The sequence below is a fragment of the Pseudoliparis swirei genome, chromosome 2, assembly GCF_029220125.1.
Source record: "Pseudoliparis swirei isolate HS2019 ecotype Mariana Trench chromosome 2, NWPU_hadal_v1, whole genome shotgun sequence".
Taxonomy (NCBI): Eukaryota; Metazoa; Chordata; class Actinopteri; order Perciformes; family Liparidae; genus Pseudoliparis; species Pseudoliparis swirei.
Window position 1 is genome coordinate 4,051,071 of NC_079389.1, and position 16,818 is coordinate 4,067,888.

Genomic DNA, 16,818 nt, shown 5'->3' on the forward strand with positions numbered 1-16,818 from the left:
CTAGTACATGTAATACAGATGGGACAGACACAACAAAGAACAACAACAAAATGCTAGTAAATTATCTAAATTATGTGGGCATTTGTTGCCCCTCTCCTGGTGATATCAGGGGCAACATTATATTTCTTAGGGGCAGTTTTGCCCTCTGCCCTGGTGTGTTTTTGACACTGGTTCACTTGCAGTGCGAAAAATGTGTGAGTAGAGCGTATGCCGGCTTATATTATTCATTATTTAGAACTCAGCGTAAATGAACATATGAATGTAACAGATTTCCATGACTTTTCCAAATCTTTGGGTATTTAAATTTTTTTCAGGACTTTTCCAGGCCTGGAAATAACCATTTACAAATTCCATGACTTTTCCATGACTTTTCCATGACCGTACGAACCTTGTAAGCAGGATTTTAATCACTTTAATAAATTGTATTTGATCTTACTTTAGTCTATTTTTTGATTCGAATTATATTATTTTAAACTTGAACTATTAACCATCATGGATAATGCACATTAACGCTTACTTGTCGTTGTAGTAGTAGCTCCGAGCAACGGCATGCATGATAGCTGGAATGAGAGGAAAACCTGCCAAATAAATGAAAATAAAAAAGTGTCAGGTGATTAAACATGAACAAATATACAGCTGAAAATAAATGTATATTAAATTTCTGCTTATAGATCCCCAGAAATGCGTCCCACTGGCCCTTTAAGTCTTCCAATCACACCTCCTTTAAAGAACACATTCCTATTGTAGCCTTGTGCTTACACGTCCTATATTTACATCTCAGCCATGAGAAGGTACACCAAACCTTGTTTTCTCCGTTGTAATAAACTATAATTAAGAGACTTTACTCTGATTTAACTCTGTAAAAATGTACACGTCGTCCCGACTTACCCCAGCCTAACATGTAGTACCACATCAGGTGCTGCTTCTCGGCAAACACCGCCACCACGATGAGAGTGTGCAGGTAGATTCCCTCACACAGCATCCAGAAGTAATTGCAACCAAACAGGTAGAGATGAATGAACTGGGACACTTTACAGCTGGTCTGAGGAGCGAGAACATGCACACGTCAATAATGTGGCCGCTTGGGACATTTTAAATAAATGGAAATGCTAAAATAACTGAGTAGATAAACTCACTGGATTCCTCTGGACCAGCTCCTGGTTGTTTGCCACCGCCGTCAACCAAACGATGGTGACCACAGAGTTCAGGATGAAGGAGAAGAAGAGGTTTTTATGAAGCGTGATCCTCTGGCAACTCAAACTCCTGCAAGAATGACGAAAAAGACATCATTAAAATCTCGACGCTAGTCATCCGTGCAGTCGGTCCGCGAGGCGCGCCGAAGACGAGGTCCGTTGACTCACTTGAAATGGAAGAATATCCCGAGGGAGACGAAGAGGGAGGTCAGCGACAGGCCGTGTCCTATGAGGGCTAAGTAGAAAAGATTCATTGCGGTCTGGATGGGAAAAAAGAAATGTGACACAGATTAGATTATCTGGATCTCCTAACGACGATACTAATGTGCTCTTGGAAGACGACTCATATCCTCTACTCCTACGGCCATTGACGTGAGGACGACGGTACAATCATGTTAAACGAGGATTTTGAGTTCATTATCACGAGGAGCCCTCATCCTTTCATCAATTGCCATCCCGTGGATCATTCCAGTCGCTTTTTTCTGCCTCACCAACACTGCACATTTCAGACAACATGAGCGTGACACTCGTGTAAAGCTGCGTATTAAAGTAAAATGCCTCGTGTGAGAATTCAATCTCTACTGCCGCCACGCACCGCATGCGATATGGACATTAGTGACCTCTCGCTATCCCTTTTGTCATATCGTATCTACCGCAACCGTCCACAGATCCAGGATCGTTCTACCGCAACCGTCCACAGATTGAGGATCGTTCTACCGCAACCGTCCACAGATCCAGGATCTTTCATTTTCTATCCATTCGGTGGCGCGTCATGGAGTGAACCTACCATTCTGCCTTCGTTGGTGTGCTCGTTGCAGCGTGTGAAGTTGGTCCACGTCCGGTTGCTCTCCGGATGCAGGAACCAATGACCGCTGTCGGTGCAGATCTTTGTGACGATCTCTGCGGGTGAGGAATGAAAGGTGAGAAGACGAGGCGCCCCAGATAGCTGTGACGTACCACAATCCTGTAGAGACTGCTTCTTGGAGGATATTTTTCTCCTTGGATGTAACCGTACTTAAGAAAGTTCGCCAATTATTATTTAGATTTGTGTTATATTGTTAACAAAAATAATGATTTGTTTTGTTTTATATACCTTAAAAAAGTAATTTTACTTCGACCTAATTAATCCTTTCACAACATTTTATGGAAATTGCAGTTTTTGTATAGCCAGAATATCTATATAATATATTATTGGACTATTATTTAGGAAGACTCTGAGTCAGTGGTTCGCAGGTCCGTCTTTCAATCAGGGGGTTGGTGATTCAATTCCCGCCCTAGTCGATGTGTCCTTGAGCAAGACACTTAACCCAAATTGCTCCCTGTAGCTGTGTCTACGCCTACGGTGTATGAATGTGACATGATTGTAAATCACTTTGGATAAAAGCGTTAGCTGAATGACATATAATTAAATTTTTTAATTGAATGGTCTTTGTGAGGACACCCCAACTTTCTGGAAGATGCGATACAAAAAACAAAACAAAAAATCCTTGGGGGGAAAATGCACCTTATGAGCTACTTTATTTTAACCCACATTACTTTATCAAAGATCAAACAAACATTATTACATTAACTTTGTTAAAAGCTTTGTCACAGTTGAGACAGGTGGTTCTCCACTGGTCTGGGCAGTGGTTCTCCACTGGCACCGATTTTTTTTTTTACCTGAAGGATCAAAATCCTGGAAGTAGTCGGGGCAGTGCTGCTCCGAGTTCACACCGGCGTCGGTGTCGTCCCAACACAGCCAGCCGTCCCAAGTGCGATTACACATGGGCTCTAAAAACCACAGGAAAAATCAATAAATATAAGTATGAAATAATTGTTTTACTTATTATTTAGCACAGAGATATTATTACTGTTATATACTATTATGCAGTCTAATGGATGTTGTCCTTCTACACTAAGCCCAATGCGACCAGTGTCTTCCGATTCCTCTCGACGGTTCCGAGTCACGAAACCTCACGCGCTACCTTGCCGTTCCTCGGGCTCGTCTTTCATTATCTTCTGATAGCACTCGAACTGTGCCGTGATGATCTTGTTCCTGGTGAGTTTGATCTCGTGGTAGACGTTGATCGGATGCTGCTGCTGGTGGGTTTCGTTCAACTCCAGGCTCGCCTTCACGAAAACCTGCAGAGGAAAAAAGGGGAGAGGAAGCCGGATTTTTAAATCAAAGGATGTTTTGATCAGAAAATAAATATTATTTCAGAGTCTTTGACCGCTGAGATTCATTCTGGAAGAAACGTGTTTTTGTTGTTGCGTGCAAGCATTTGTCTGGACCCAATTTCGTTTGTGTATCCTGACTCTATGGGACCATCCATTAGAGCCTACTTGGAACACCAGGAAAGGAAGTCCAACATACACAAGCTTTCCATTTAATCCATTTTGCGCTTCACGGAAAAAATATGACATCTCTGCAGAAGTATTGCCAAACAGATATTTTATCTCAGACCGCAGATACTGAAGCAACTTCTATAAATCCTTCGCAAAATCCTCCCCGACGTGAACCGAAACTAACATAATTCAGTCTAAATAACCCCAAAATAAGCCACGGTTGAATAGAAACCCATTGCGTTGCTTTTTCCCCAGAAATGCATAATTTAAAAAGTTTCTACTAACTAAGAATTTGTGTTGCAACAGATTCGTGTTATGATAAACACCTCAAAAAATATCACGGTGTCATTATTTAATGTTATAGACATTACTTGTATTTGTATTATCATATTAAAATATTACTATCAACTGCCTGAATGCTTTTTAAAAGGACTGCAAACTGTTTTGTTGAAACAAATGCTTTGTTATAATTTCTTTAAATGCAAATATGTGTAAAAAAGGTTTACACTACTAATACCATTCACTTTAAATCAAGAGACGGCAAGATGAGCTACAGGAGCTAACGCGTCTTCTGATTTATCCGTCCACAGCTGTAACATTACTAACATTGACTATGACCAGTTTTCTGTTTTCCCTTTACAGTTGATTCAAACGGGTACGTTGAATAAACGGAGTATTCTTAGTTAGTTCTCAGTATTTGCCCAATTGCATGCAGGCTGTCCCACCTTGGTCAGATCACACAGCAGGATGAGTGCCACCATCCCGCTCCACGCCATGGTGTCCATCTTCCTTTTGGCCGCGTCAAACGATGATTTATGATCTGGAAACGGAGAATGAAATATAGAGCGTTGTTATTGAAGCAGAAACAAAGGCCAGTTGATGACGCTCCTCGTCTCTCCTACTGTTGTGGTTCTAATCAACTGAAATGTTGCTCCAGCATTGGCCTTCGCATGTGGAGTCCATTAGGACAGGGGAAGCCCGTACACACACACACACACACAAACTTATTTTTAACATCCATAGATTGCAGTTTTTGGTAAAGTTGTAAACGTCACCCGTAACGTTCAAAACCATCTTAGTGGGAACGACAAGCAGCTGATAGATCAGCAAGTTACCAATTAAGTAATTAATTAATACTCCATATTATTTGAACTGCGCTTTTAAAAAAAGGATTCTCAAAAGGCACTTTGTGTGGAAATAAAAAGAGTGATGGAGAAAGTAAAGACAAATAAAACAAGTGTAAAAGCCACTACGATGATGAAAGAGGAAGAAGGGGGGGGGGGCTAATTGACCAGATTAAAAGCATGTTTAAACAGGTGGGCTTTGAGTGCAGTTATGGAAGCAGTGGGGGTGAGAATGTCAGGGGGGGGGGGGGGTCCGGTGCTTGGCGATTGAGATGGGTGAGATGTGAGGGATGCAGGATGGAGTATATAGTGTAGGAAACCAGTGAGGAATGAGGGGGCGATGTCATGGAGGGCTTTGTGGGAGATTTTAAACTGGATTTATTTTCGGAACAGGGAGTTCAATTGAGTTTTTTTTCTTCAAAGGAACACAAGACCGTCCATGTTAAGTCTGTTTTACAGTATTTTGGTTCGGCGATCGGACAACACAGCTGAAATTAGCCCAACGGAAGAACCCCATCGACCTCAGAGGGTTCAGTTCCCTGACATGGAAGTCATGGAAGCACAGCTGAGATGACAAAAGAGAGCCACGTCTTCCCTTTTGGACCTCCATTATCAATCGATTCTCCAATGTGGCAGCTTTGGTTTAGTGGGTGCGTGTCTCGTCAAAAGCAGAATCCCAGAAAGTAGTTTGGGTTTAAAGCTGCAGGACTAATCTGCTTTGCAGAACAGGTACGTTAAGCCTGCAGCGACAGCTAAAGCGCAACTATCGAAGGAGGTCTGCAATCGCACCGGCTCTCTTTGTTCAGATGGTTCTAGAAACTCCTAAATGTATCACAGGAAGCAAGAGTTTTATACCAATACAAAGGTTCATTGGATGGGAGTTGGAGAGAGAGAACGTGAACATGTCACTGCATGCCTTTAGGAGTGAGTTACATCTCTTGACATTCAACAACGCCAAAGGTCGTGACTTGCATTTGCGATATATCGCAAGTATAATTAAATTAGGTGGAATGGAGCAGACAAACAGACAAACTCTGCAACAGGAAATTATTAGTCAATGCATTGATGGGGAGGGGCCTAAGCATACAAACATAAAGTTGTTTTTATGCCGTGTTTGATGTCCTAAAAAAAAAAAGAAGGAAAACCTCAGCAACTCTAATCCAAAAATCCCATTGAAGAATCCCGTGTGACCGATACACTTAATGTATTACAACTCTGTATGCACATAGTTTGTTACGAGTGAGGTTGTTGCCTCTATAAACTATATATTTAATGAACATGCATTAATCCATAGTCAGTAGACAGCAATCAGCAAAATATTGTAACTATAAAGTACACATAAACTCCGATATATTTACATTGGAGGGCTTTTCTTTTGTGTCTATAGGTTGGCATTACATCACTGGGCATCTTGTTGGGGCTCCTATCTTTTTCTTTAATTAGTCAACTGTAGGTATTAATGCATCCACAACACCCAAACTATCACTTTTACCCTGTGGCGTTGTGTGTTTATGAAAGCTAACACCAAGCTGAGCATATTCACGAAAAAAAACATTTTGACAAATGTCAAAATTCAACAGGTTTGCAGAGAAGTACCACGTTCACAAAACTTATTTTTATAGAAGTTATTTGAAATAAATACCTTTAAATGGTTCTAAGTGTGCAATATTAATGGAGCTTCCACTTTGCTTGAAGCTGGTTGCCAAAACACATCGGAGGATAGTCTTGCGACACACTGACAAAAGGAGGCGGAGGCAGGGGGGACGGGGGCGGGGGGGTTGACTGAGAGAATTGACCCAGTTGATTCTGCAGGGTCGTCTCCTCGCAGCCCAGTGCCTCCTCAAGTCTGCTCAGAGTTAAAACTGTATTACCCCGGGGAGAGGAAGGGGAGGGGCTCACTGAAAGTGGGATTGTAAAACATTGCGGTGATAAGAAACAGCCGGGAAAAGATCAGCTGCTCTGTCGAAACGCACACAAATGCACACACGCAGATACACACACACACAGCACTGGGCTTTGCCGAGTTCCCCAGCTGTTCCTTGGCAGAGGCTGTTATTCATACATAAGCAGACGGATACAGAGGAAATGTCTCATTGCAGAATGCTTTCCTAATGTCTGCCTAAAGGTTGCTCGTTGTAAATCTTTTGGGCTATTTGTTGTTTGATTGTTTTTCATATGAGTATCATTTGTGTATTTGATTTGTCAGTGTTGTTGTGTGTTGTGTATGCATGTGTGTTGTATATTTACATATATATTTTGTTTTGTATTTTACTTTTATTTTACTTGTTTACTTCTATATCTTTCATCCCTGTTTCTTATATTTTGTGTTTTGTTTTTACTCTTGTGTGTTGCTGCTACTGTCACGACAAATTTCCCCTTGGGGATTAATAAAGTATATATCTATCTATCTATCTATCTATCTATCATATAGATTTAACTAATACGAAAAGGTGAGAATGGTCACGGTGTAAATTTCTAGCATCCCATTTAGTTAATTTCTGCCATAGAATCCTTGTGCACGACGGACTATGTTTGGAACACGAGGCATTGAACAGCCAATATATAATACTTCCGGCAAGTAAATTAACGATAACATCTTATACCATAAAGAACGTCAGGTCTTAAATACCCTTTGCCCAAAACAAAGAACGATTATTATTTTTCAATTCTTGACGAAACTTGAATAACATCATAACACATTAATAACACCATAATAACACAGTATTAACACCGTAATAACACATTAACAACACCATAATAACATAGTAGTAACACTGTAATAACACTAAATAAACCGTAAAAACACAAATACCTTTTCAAAAAAGCTATTCTTGGTTCTTCAAACCAACAGACTCCAGTTACAGCAGAGAATATACCGTACAGTGTGCACCCGGTATAGAATAACCATGATGTGCACAAGCACCTTTCATTTCCAGTACAGGAACCACTCCCAACAAGCCGTAATCGAACACAACCATAACGTTTCCCTGACCTTCAAAGATGGATTCAAATACGGTATAATAAAGGTTTTCCAGTAAGGTGCTGTTGTCGATGGCTTTGAAGGCCTCGGGTGTATATGACCTGATGGATGCTTTGTTACAAGGAATGATCTAAATTCATTGGAATCGGTTTTGCAAAGATCAGGTACCTTCAAACCTTCAAACCCTCAAACTCTTGCCAGACTCCAGAGAAGACCTGACCTTCATGACATCCCCAGAATCCCGCGCAGTACGGTAATGGCTATAGGCCGATGCGATACCTCTTTGGTTTCTCTTTCAGGGGTCAAAGTCTTTCTGAATTTGCTGCAATCTAAACCGTTATCGCAGTCTTTCGTGTGGTCCAGAAAGAAGTTCAAACAAAGACTTCAAACAAACGATACATGGAGCACACGTCTGTGCTAGATGTCGCCTTGACTTTCCGCGGCTTCTTGAGGGCATTGACGAACTCCCGAGAGCGACTACCGGCTGGCTGGAGATCGATGTCAAATACTATTCTAATACCCCCCAAGTTGTTTCTTACGTACAAACTCATCGATTATGACTTTAGCTATAGTCACACACACAAGCTAATATCACCCATAACCGTTTTCTAGCACGATGCAGATGCACAGTTGGCACACATCGGTAGAAAAATATAAAGAAATGAATGAACAGATGAATGAATGGCTGTCCACAAAGCCAAAAACCCTGAAAAAAGCCCCATATACTTCATGAGAACCGTGCTAATTCCAGCTCAAAGCTAAGAGAGCGAACCTCTACAGAGGCACACCACTTGATTATTGATCCGTTCGGGTCAACTTCATCCAACCACATGCCGGCGCCAAGCTGTGGGTGGTCCACAATTTATATGTAGTACCTCGAGAGTGTTTCGCAGAAGTGGTTAGTCATGTACTCTTTGCACAAGAGCTGAGCTCACCTACGTCTGCCAGCACGCACAGAGAAATACCTGGAAAAACAGCCGGAACAGCTGCTGTCGTCTCGCCCGGTGCCGGAGCTCAGCCTGTACCCCCCCCCCCCCCCCCCCCGACATCCATCTAGAGACGATAAACATCCTTCAGTAGGAGGTTCGGTGCCTCATACTCAGAGTTCCACTCAGTAGCATTCGGATGAACATTAGGCGGATATATAATATCATATATAACACGTTACTACCACATTACTATTCTATAGCTGTAAACAGGCTTAACTAGAGAGGGGCGTGACCATGGAAACGGATGAAGTCTCTTCATGCAGAGGCACTTAAGATTAACTTGTATTTCATTCATCTCCAGGGGGAAGTTTCTTGAAGCAGCAGCAAAGCCATTTTTAATACATATACAATCCAATTAAATATTGAGGCATATTACATTTAAGAATTAAAATAATAAAAGAAGATAAATAAATAAATATCTGAAAAATAAATTAAAATAAAAAGGAAAGTGTATCTTAGTATAAAGTGACAGTGGTGCAAGGGTTACTGATGTTCAATTTGAAGAGGATTTGGCCAGAGGTGATTTATTATTAACATGAGAATAGTGTGCTGTTTTTGTGTTGTTTTTGTTCCGTGTCTCCGTCGTTTTTGTCGTCAGTTTTACTTCCCACAAAGCAACGTATTATCATGAACTTCCAAGAGGACATAAATTAGGTTCAGGTCTAGGGAAAGATCTGGGGTTAAGATAACTACATAAGGGGCATTACTTAAGTACGAATGTTACGTGACAGAAGATTTATTGTAAACTTCTCGTTTCAGACAAGTTTGACCCATCCACCTCCACAATCGGGTTTTTTTACACTTCCTGGGATGGACTGGCGGCCTGTCCAGGGTGTCCCCTGCCTTCGCCCTATGTCAGCTGGGATCGGCTCCAGCGCCCCCGCGACCCTAATGAGGATGAAGCGGTATTGATAATGGATGGATGGATACACTTCCTGGTTCAAGATTACCTGGATGACATTCACATTGATTTTGTGTGATATCTACAAAATACAGTGCATTCAATTGCTACCAATGCTGCACGAGAACCGCCTGCACCAAGAAATATTCCCGGTTCATTTGTTGCATTCGGCAAATGAAATGACCCGGACTCTTGAAGGAGTTTCGTGAAGTACACATTCCAGCCAGTTTTCCGATGCATGGAGCAGCATCTGGTGAGAAGGCACACATAAACACGGCCCTGCTGCACTGCCATGCTGTCTTGATTCCGTTATCGGTCCCTGAAAGCCAAACACACACAATTGGTCCCTGGAATAAGCAACACTTTTGGCATTACATCATTGCAAGAAACAGTGGGAGTCGGGGAACCTCGAAGGTCTGGTTTGTTCTAAAAAATGAATTCTCATCTTTTCTTTTTTCTTCATCACTTTCTAAATGCCATTTGTGAGAGATGTCCTGTTATTAAATAAACTCTGTTTTAAATGTAATATTAATTTGTCTCTGTGGGCTCCATCAGCCACTAAAATTAGACTTGGCTTTGCTGTAATTAAATATTAAAGTGTTTTACCAAGGCTACAGTTTAGCGTTGCTCTCATTCATTAATGACAATCTACATGTTTGGTAAGTTCACACATCATTTTAAAAAGGATCTGTATCGTAGCTAATTAGTCCCTGAAAATAAATGATGCATTACTGAACTGTGATAGACGAAAAAGTGACAAATCCAACGTTGCTAGAGTGGAAAATAACCCATGAGATCAATTGAAAATGTAGATAATACGAGAAAATAAGAGTCACATTTAGAGTTAAACATCCGAGCCACTGATCTTACCAAAAGCTAGTGTTAGGATCTCTGTCTCCCCTGCAGTTTCCCTCCTCCGAACTTCGCCCACTGTCACGCCTTCCTCCAGAAGAGCCAGCTGGGGCTCATCTCACCTGATCATCTCAAGCTGGCTTAAATACCCCGGCCCTGCTCTTACTCACTGTCAGGTCGTTGGTTTACCAACCTGAGGCCAGTCCGTACGTCCACTCGCCCTGTGAGTTCATCTTCTCGTCGTTACTCTGTAGACCGGTACTTTGTTTTGTTTTTCGCTCAGTGTAGAGACACGGTCGTCACCTGAGTGAGGAGCCCACTTTGACTATTCTTTCCTTTTTGTTGAGTGTTGATCGAGCTTCCCTCCCGACCTCGGAGCAAGAGACTTTGGTCTGAGACCCCTGCCTTTTTGTTATTTCTGTTTTGCCTTGTTTTTGGAATAAAGAGCACTGATTCTATTCAAGCTGGTGTCCGTCTGCGTTTGGGTTCAATCTCCACACCAACACATAACAGAACGACCTGACCAACAATGGACCCAGCAGCGGCAGCAGCTTCCTCTGCAGAACATCTGCAGAGGGCGGTTTTCAACCAAGGTAACCTCCTGGGAGATCACCATAATCAGCTGCAGGACTTAAGGGAGTCTCAGCAAGCGATCGGGACACAAGTGACAGACATTGGGGACAGAATGCAGGAGCTAGCGCAGCGTCCCTCGCCTCCCCAGCAACCTGTTCATGAGGATACAGCTCGCAACCGTGAGTGTTTTGTTCCCTCACCAGACCCCTATAACGGAGCATCGGGGGGCTGTCGTGGGTTCCTGCTCCAGTGCAGATTTGTTTTTAATCAGCAGCCCCGTACTTATGCTTCGGACTACGCTAAAGTGGCTTATACGGTGGGATTGCTGCGCGGAAGAGCTCTAGTCTGGGCCGAGGCATGGCTCGACCGTCGTTATTCAGAGCAGATCATCTACGAGTGGTTTATTGGAGAGTTTAAGAAGGTTTTTGACCACCCGGTTCACGCTCAAGATGCAGTTCAACGTTTGCTCCAGGTCCGCCAGGGAACTACCAGCGCCGCTGATTTCGCTGTGGACTTCCGGATTCTGGCCGCCGAGTCCGGTTGGGACGAGTTGCCACTACGAGGGATTTTTCGGAACAGTCTTTCAGACCGCCTGAAGGACGAACTCGCGGTACGCGATGAACCCGAGTCTCTGGATGAACTCATTTCGCTTTCTGTACGTCTGGACACCCGAATTCGAGAGCGCCATCGGGAGAGGTCCTACAGGTATCACAATCCTGTGCGCCCGACGGTCTCCACTCCCAGTTTCCGGTTCCCAGACTCACCTCACCGCAACAGCACCGGTTACCCCCGCCCACCACAGCCGGTGGCGCCACCTATGGATCTGGAGGAGCCGATGCAGCTAGGGCGGACTCGCCTCCCAGGAGGAGAGATCGGCGCATCCCCGCAGGAGTCTGTCTTTATTGTGGTGGACTGGGGCACCGGGTTCCAGAGTGCCGTCCGCCCAAAGAGGGCTCGCCAATAAGACTGGGGATATTGGCGGCGACTCAAAGCGAGTTCCCCACCCCAAGTCTCAGTCCCTGTTCCCAGCTACTCTGCACCTACCGTCCGGCCCTATGCACCTGTCTGTGCTCATCGATTCGGGGGCGGAACAGAACCTTTTGGACTCCACTCTTGTTGAGAGAGAAGGATTCCAGTGGAGACCCTGGACCGTGCCCTGCTGGTGAGCGCGTGAGATGGCAGCCCGGTGGCCAGGATTACACACCAGACCCGGCCCTTACCGCTCCTCGTGTCAGGTAATCACCGCCAGGACATCCGATTCTCGTGTTCCCTCGCCACAAGCGCCTCTGATTTTGGGACACCCGTGGCTCAGAGACCACAACCCCAAATCAACTGGGTTGAGAGCAAGATTACTGGTTGGAGTCCCACCTGTCTCTCCCGCTGTCTCAGATCAGCAGTTCCCGTCGGACCCCTCAGCTCAACCCACGGACACCGAGCCTCGCTCTCCTCCGTCCCCTGTGAGTATCTGGACCTAAAGGAGGTTTTCAACAAGAAGCGGGCCCTTTCACTACCTTCCCATCGTCCCTACGACTGCGCAATTGACCTGCTCCCCGGCGCACCACTCCCTACTAGCCATCTGTATAACCTTTCTAGACCTGAACGCGAGTCGATGGAGACATACATTACCGACTCTCTCGCTGCAGGGATTATACGGCCCTCTTCCTCCCCTCTGGGGGCGGGCTTCTTCTTCGTCACCAAGAAGGATCGGAGCCTTCGTCCCTGAATCGACTTCAGAGGTTTGAACCAAATAACCATTAAGAACAAGTACCCATTACCACTTATCACCTCTGTCTTTGAATCCCTAGCCAGCGCCAAGATCTTCACTAAACTGGACCTCCGCAACGCCTATCACCTTGTGCGGATACGGGAGGGGGACGAATGGAAGACCGCATTCAACACACCCTTGGGCCACTGAGTATCTGGTAATGCCTTTTGGGTTAACCAATGCCCCCGCCGTGTTCCAAGCCTTGGTTAATGATGTCCTCCGTGACTTCCTAAACCGTTTTGTGTTCGTATACCTGGATGACATCCTCATTTTCTCCTCAGACCCACAAGAGCACAGCTGCCATGTCCGTCAGGTTTTACAACGCCTGCTGGAGAACCAACTCTTTGTAAAGGCCGAGAAGTGCGAGTTTCACGTGTCCTCTGTGCAGTTCCTGGGCTTTATCATCGAGGAGGGCCAGCTCAGAAAGGACCCCGAGAAGGTAAAAGCAGTAACGGAGTGGCCGGTACCCTCGTCGCGACGACAGCTCCAGCAGTTCCTGGGGTTCGCCAACTTCTACCGGCGCTTTATTCGGGACTACAGCCGCATAGCCAACCCCCTGACTCAACTCACCTCCCCTAAGGTGGAGTATACCTGGACTCCTGAGGCCGACAGGGCTTTCCAAACCCTTAAGGAGCGGTTTGCCTCAGCCCCTATCCTGGTCCACCCGACGAGACCCGTCAGTTTGTCGTCGAGGTGGATGCCTCTGACACCGGAGTCGGAGCCATCCTATCCCAACGGTCCGGGTCCGACTCTAAGCTCCACCCTGTGCGTTCTTCTCGCGTAAACTCTCCTCTGCGCAGAAGAACTACGATGTTGGCAACCGGGAGTTGCTGGCTATTAAACTGGCTTTGGAGGAGTGGAGGCATTGGTTGGAGGCGCGGTACACCCTTCATCATTTGGACTGACCATAGAAACTTGGAATATATCCACTCAGCCAGACGCCTCAACTCTCGCCAGGCTCGCTGGGCCTTATTCTTCGCCAGATTCAATTTTTTAATCACTTACCGCCCAGGCCACAAGAACACTAAGCCAGACGCTCTCTCCCGTCAGTTTACCCGTGCCAATGGAACGCCCACTCCGGATACGATCCTGCCAGCTTCATCCGTGCTCGGAGCCGTCACCTGGGAGATCGAGGCGGCAGTTCGTGAAGCCCAGCTCACGAACCTGGTCCCGGAGGGGGACCTCCAGACCGCCTGTTTGTTCCCCCGCCTGTCCGTTCCCGGGTTCTGCGATGGGCTCACGACTCCCGACTCTCCGGCCACCCCAGTATACGGCGTACAATAAATTGGCTGCGCCGTGCCTTCTGGTGGCCTTCCCTCGAAAGGGACACCCGAGCGTATGTCCAGGCCTGTACCACGTGCGCTCGCAGCAAGACCTCACACCAGCCTCCCTCAGGCTTGCTAAGACCACTCCCCGTTCCCCAACGGCCGTGGTCCCACATTGCAGTGGATTTTGTCACTGGCCTTCCCCCCTCTAATGGTCACACTGATTTTAACCGTGGTGGACCGGTTTTCCAAGGCTGCACACTTCATCCCACTGCCCAAGCTCCCGTCTGCCCGAGAGACCACGGATCTCCTCACCCTGCACGTCTTCCGGCTCCATGGCATCCCTGCGGACATCGTCTCAGACCGTGGTCCGCAGTTCTCCTCCCAGGTCTGGAAGGCATTCTTCCGGACCCTCGACACCACGGTCAGCCTCTCCTCCGGGTTCCACCCACAAACTAATGGCCAAACGGAGAGGCTGAACCAGGAACTAGAGGCCATGCTCAGGTGCGTGACTGCTGCCAACCCCTCCTCCTGGAGCCAGCACCTATCATGGGTGGAATATGCCCCCCACAATGCCCACACCTCTACGGTCACTGGACTGTCCCCATTTGAGGCCTCATTAGGCTACCAACCACCTCTTTTTCCCAGCCAGGAGCGCGAGGTGGCGGTCCCCTCCGTCCAGCACAATGCCCGTCGGTGTAGGCGGGTATGGAGAGAGACCCGGGCTGCCCTGCCGCACGGCAGACCGGAACAAGAGGATGGCGGATCGGCGCGTGCTCCGCCCGTCTACCGCATCGGACAAGAAGTGTGGCTCTCCACAAGAGACATCCCTCTTCATACCGAGTCCAAGAAGCTCGCCCCCCGGTACATCGGCCCCTTTCCCATCACATCCATAATCAACCCTGTCGCAGTCAAGCTTCAGTTACCCCGCTGCATGAGAATCCACCCGGTGTTTCATGTCTCCCTCCTCAAGCCCGTGGTTTCCAGCCCGCTGAACCCTCCGTCCGAACCCCCTCCACCCCCCCGACTCATTGGAGGAGGCCCGGCCTATACGGTGAGCCGCCTCCTGGAGGTTCGTCGACGTGGCAGAGGGTTTCAATACCTTGTCGATTGGGAGGGGTATGGTCCCGAGGAGCGCTGCTGGGTGCCTCGGTCTCGGATCCTGGATCCGGCATTGATCCGTGATTATCATCACCAGAACCAGAAGAGCCAGAACCAGTTTCCCTCCTCCGAACTTCGCCCACTGTCACGCCTTCCTCCAGAAGAGCCAGCTGGGGCTCATCTCACCTGATCATCTCCAGCTGGCTTAAATACCCCGGCCCTGCTCTTACTCACTGTCAGGTCGTTGGTTTACCAACCTGAGGCCAGTCCGTACGTCCACTCGCCCTGTGAGTTCATCTTCTCGTCGTTACTCTGTAGACCGGTACTTTGTTTTGTTTTTCGCTCAGTGTAGAGACACGGTCGTCACCTGAGTGAGGAGCCCACTTTGACTATTCTTTCCTTTTTGTTGAGTGTTCGGTCGAGCTTCCCTCCCGACCTCGGAGCAAGAGACTTTGGTCTGAGACCCCTGCCTTTTTGTTATTTCTGTTTTGCCTTGTTTTTGGAATAAAGAGCACTGATTCTATTCAAGCTGGTGTCCGTCTGCGTTTGGGTTCAATCTCCACACCAACACATAACAGCTAGGACGTGAGCGCAAACCTCCACGTCGCCGAGGGCAACGCCAGATGTCAACCACAATAACAAATCGCACACAGATGTTTAGCGAGGAGACCTCTTTGTTTAATAAACAAGACCTCCTTTAACTCTCAGTTCAACCCGACTGATGCACGACGGATGGCGCTCTGGTTGCCGACAACAACCCCGGATGCCGAAGCGTTCGTCTCATTGCATCACCGGCGAGCACACGGATCTACTTACGACTGCGGCGCTGAAAAAAAAGAGGAAGTGACTGCGTTCTGATATGTAGTTCACGGGGAGTAACGGAAAAAAAGCAGAGGCGCATCGGCATTGCTAAATACTGTTGGACGGTGTCAGACGTCGGGAGACGCAACCGAACACATCGGTCATTCAAGACCCTGGAGGCGAGGTGTGGTTACGGCTGACGCAGCACATTATCCCCCAGGAATTATGAATATTCAAAAGATTCTGTCTCACATAATCTTCTCCGAGTGCCGGTGCAGAACTCAGTGGGTTCTTTATACACCACGACAGATAAGCCAATGTGTGGGAGTCACCTTATAAACCAATAAACCTGTACGAGACGCACCGAGGTTTCGCCTTCTTCTAATATGACCCCGTCCGCGTCCTCATTGTTAACAGTGAAAGCAGAATTTGCAAGCTGGAGACTTGAAAACATTAAGTGAGCCGAAATACGCTAAAACAGTGGTTCTTAACCTGGGCTCAATCGAACTCCAGGGGTTCGGCGAGTCACTCTGAAGGTGCTTTCACACCAAAAGCGAAGCGATTTTTCGCGTCGCCCAAAACGCGTGAGTTTACTCGCTCGACCATTTGCCGTGTTCAGGTCATAAGCATCGAGACACTCCGCGAGGGACGGGGCTTATCTCCGTGTCTCGTCTCCGTAAAGACCGTTAACATCTCCTTCATCCACCAGAATAACTAACCACTAGTTCTGCTTTATATTTGTTGTGGACATCCCACACACTAACGCCCTCGTGTTTGGGTTCATGACATCACCCGTAGGCTCACTCAGCTCGGTCACTTTCACCGATGAAGTCACTGTTACGTCTGAAAGACTTCCGCTCCCTGCGCTACGAAAGCGGAACACAAGAGCTGATTGGCCCGAGTTGCGAGATTACCGCCTCAAATTTTAAATAGTTCAACTAGGGGCGAA

The 16,818-nt window shown here is 46.6% G+C and overlaps 1 protein-coding gene across 1 annotated transcript in view; it reads right to left on the reverse strand.

Annotated features, from left to right (window-relative positions):
• The window catches only part of calcrla (calcitonin receptor-like a), a 41,109-nt gene that overhangs the window by 10,267 nt on the left and 14,024 nt on the right, over nucleotides 1–16,818 (reverse strand). The window contains exons 2-9 of the mRNA XM_056424252.1: nucleotides 4,244–4,338; nucleotides 3,158–3,314; nucleotides 2,853–2,963; nucleotides 1,981–2,093; nucleotides 1,362–1,453; nucleotides 1,137–1,263; nucleotides 889–1,042; nucleotides 518–578 (exon numbers count right to left, since the gene is read on the reverse strand). Of these exons, the coding sequence (XP_056280227.1) occupies nucleotides 518–578; nucleotides 889–1,042; nucleotides 1,137–1,263; nucleotides 1,362–1,453; nucleotides 1,981–2,093; nucleotides 2,853–2,963; nucleotides 3,158–3,314; nucleotides 4,244–4,303 (875 nt within the window). The 5' untranslated portion in view covers nucleotides 4,304–4,338. The remainder of the gene's footprint in view (nucleotides 1–517; nucleotides 579–888; nucleotides 1,043–1,136; nucleotides 1,264–1,361; nucleotides 1,454–1,980; nucleotides 2,094–2,852; nucleotides 2,964–3,157; nucleotides 3,315–4,243; nucleotides 4,339–16,818) is intronic.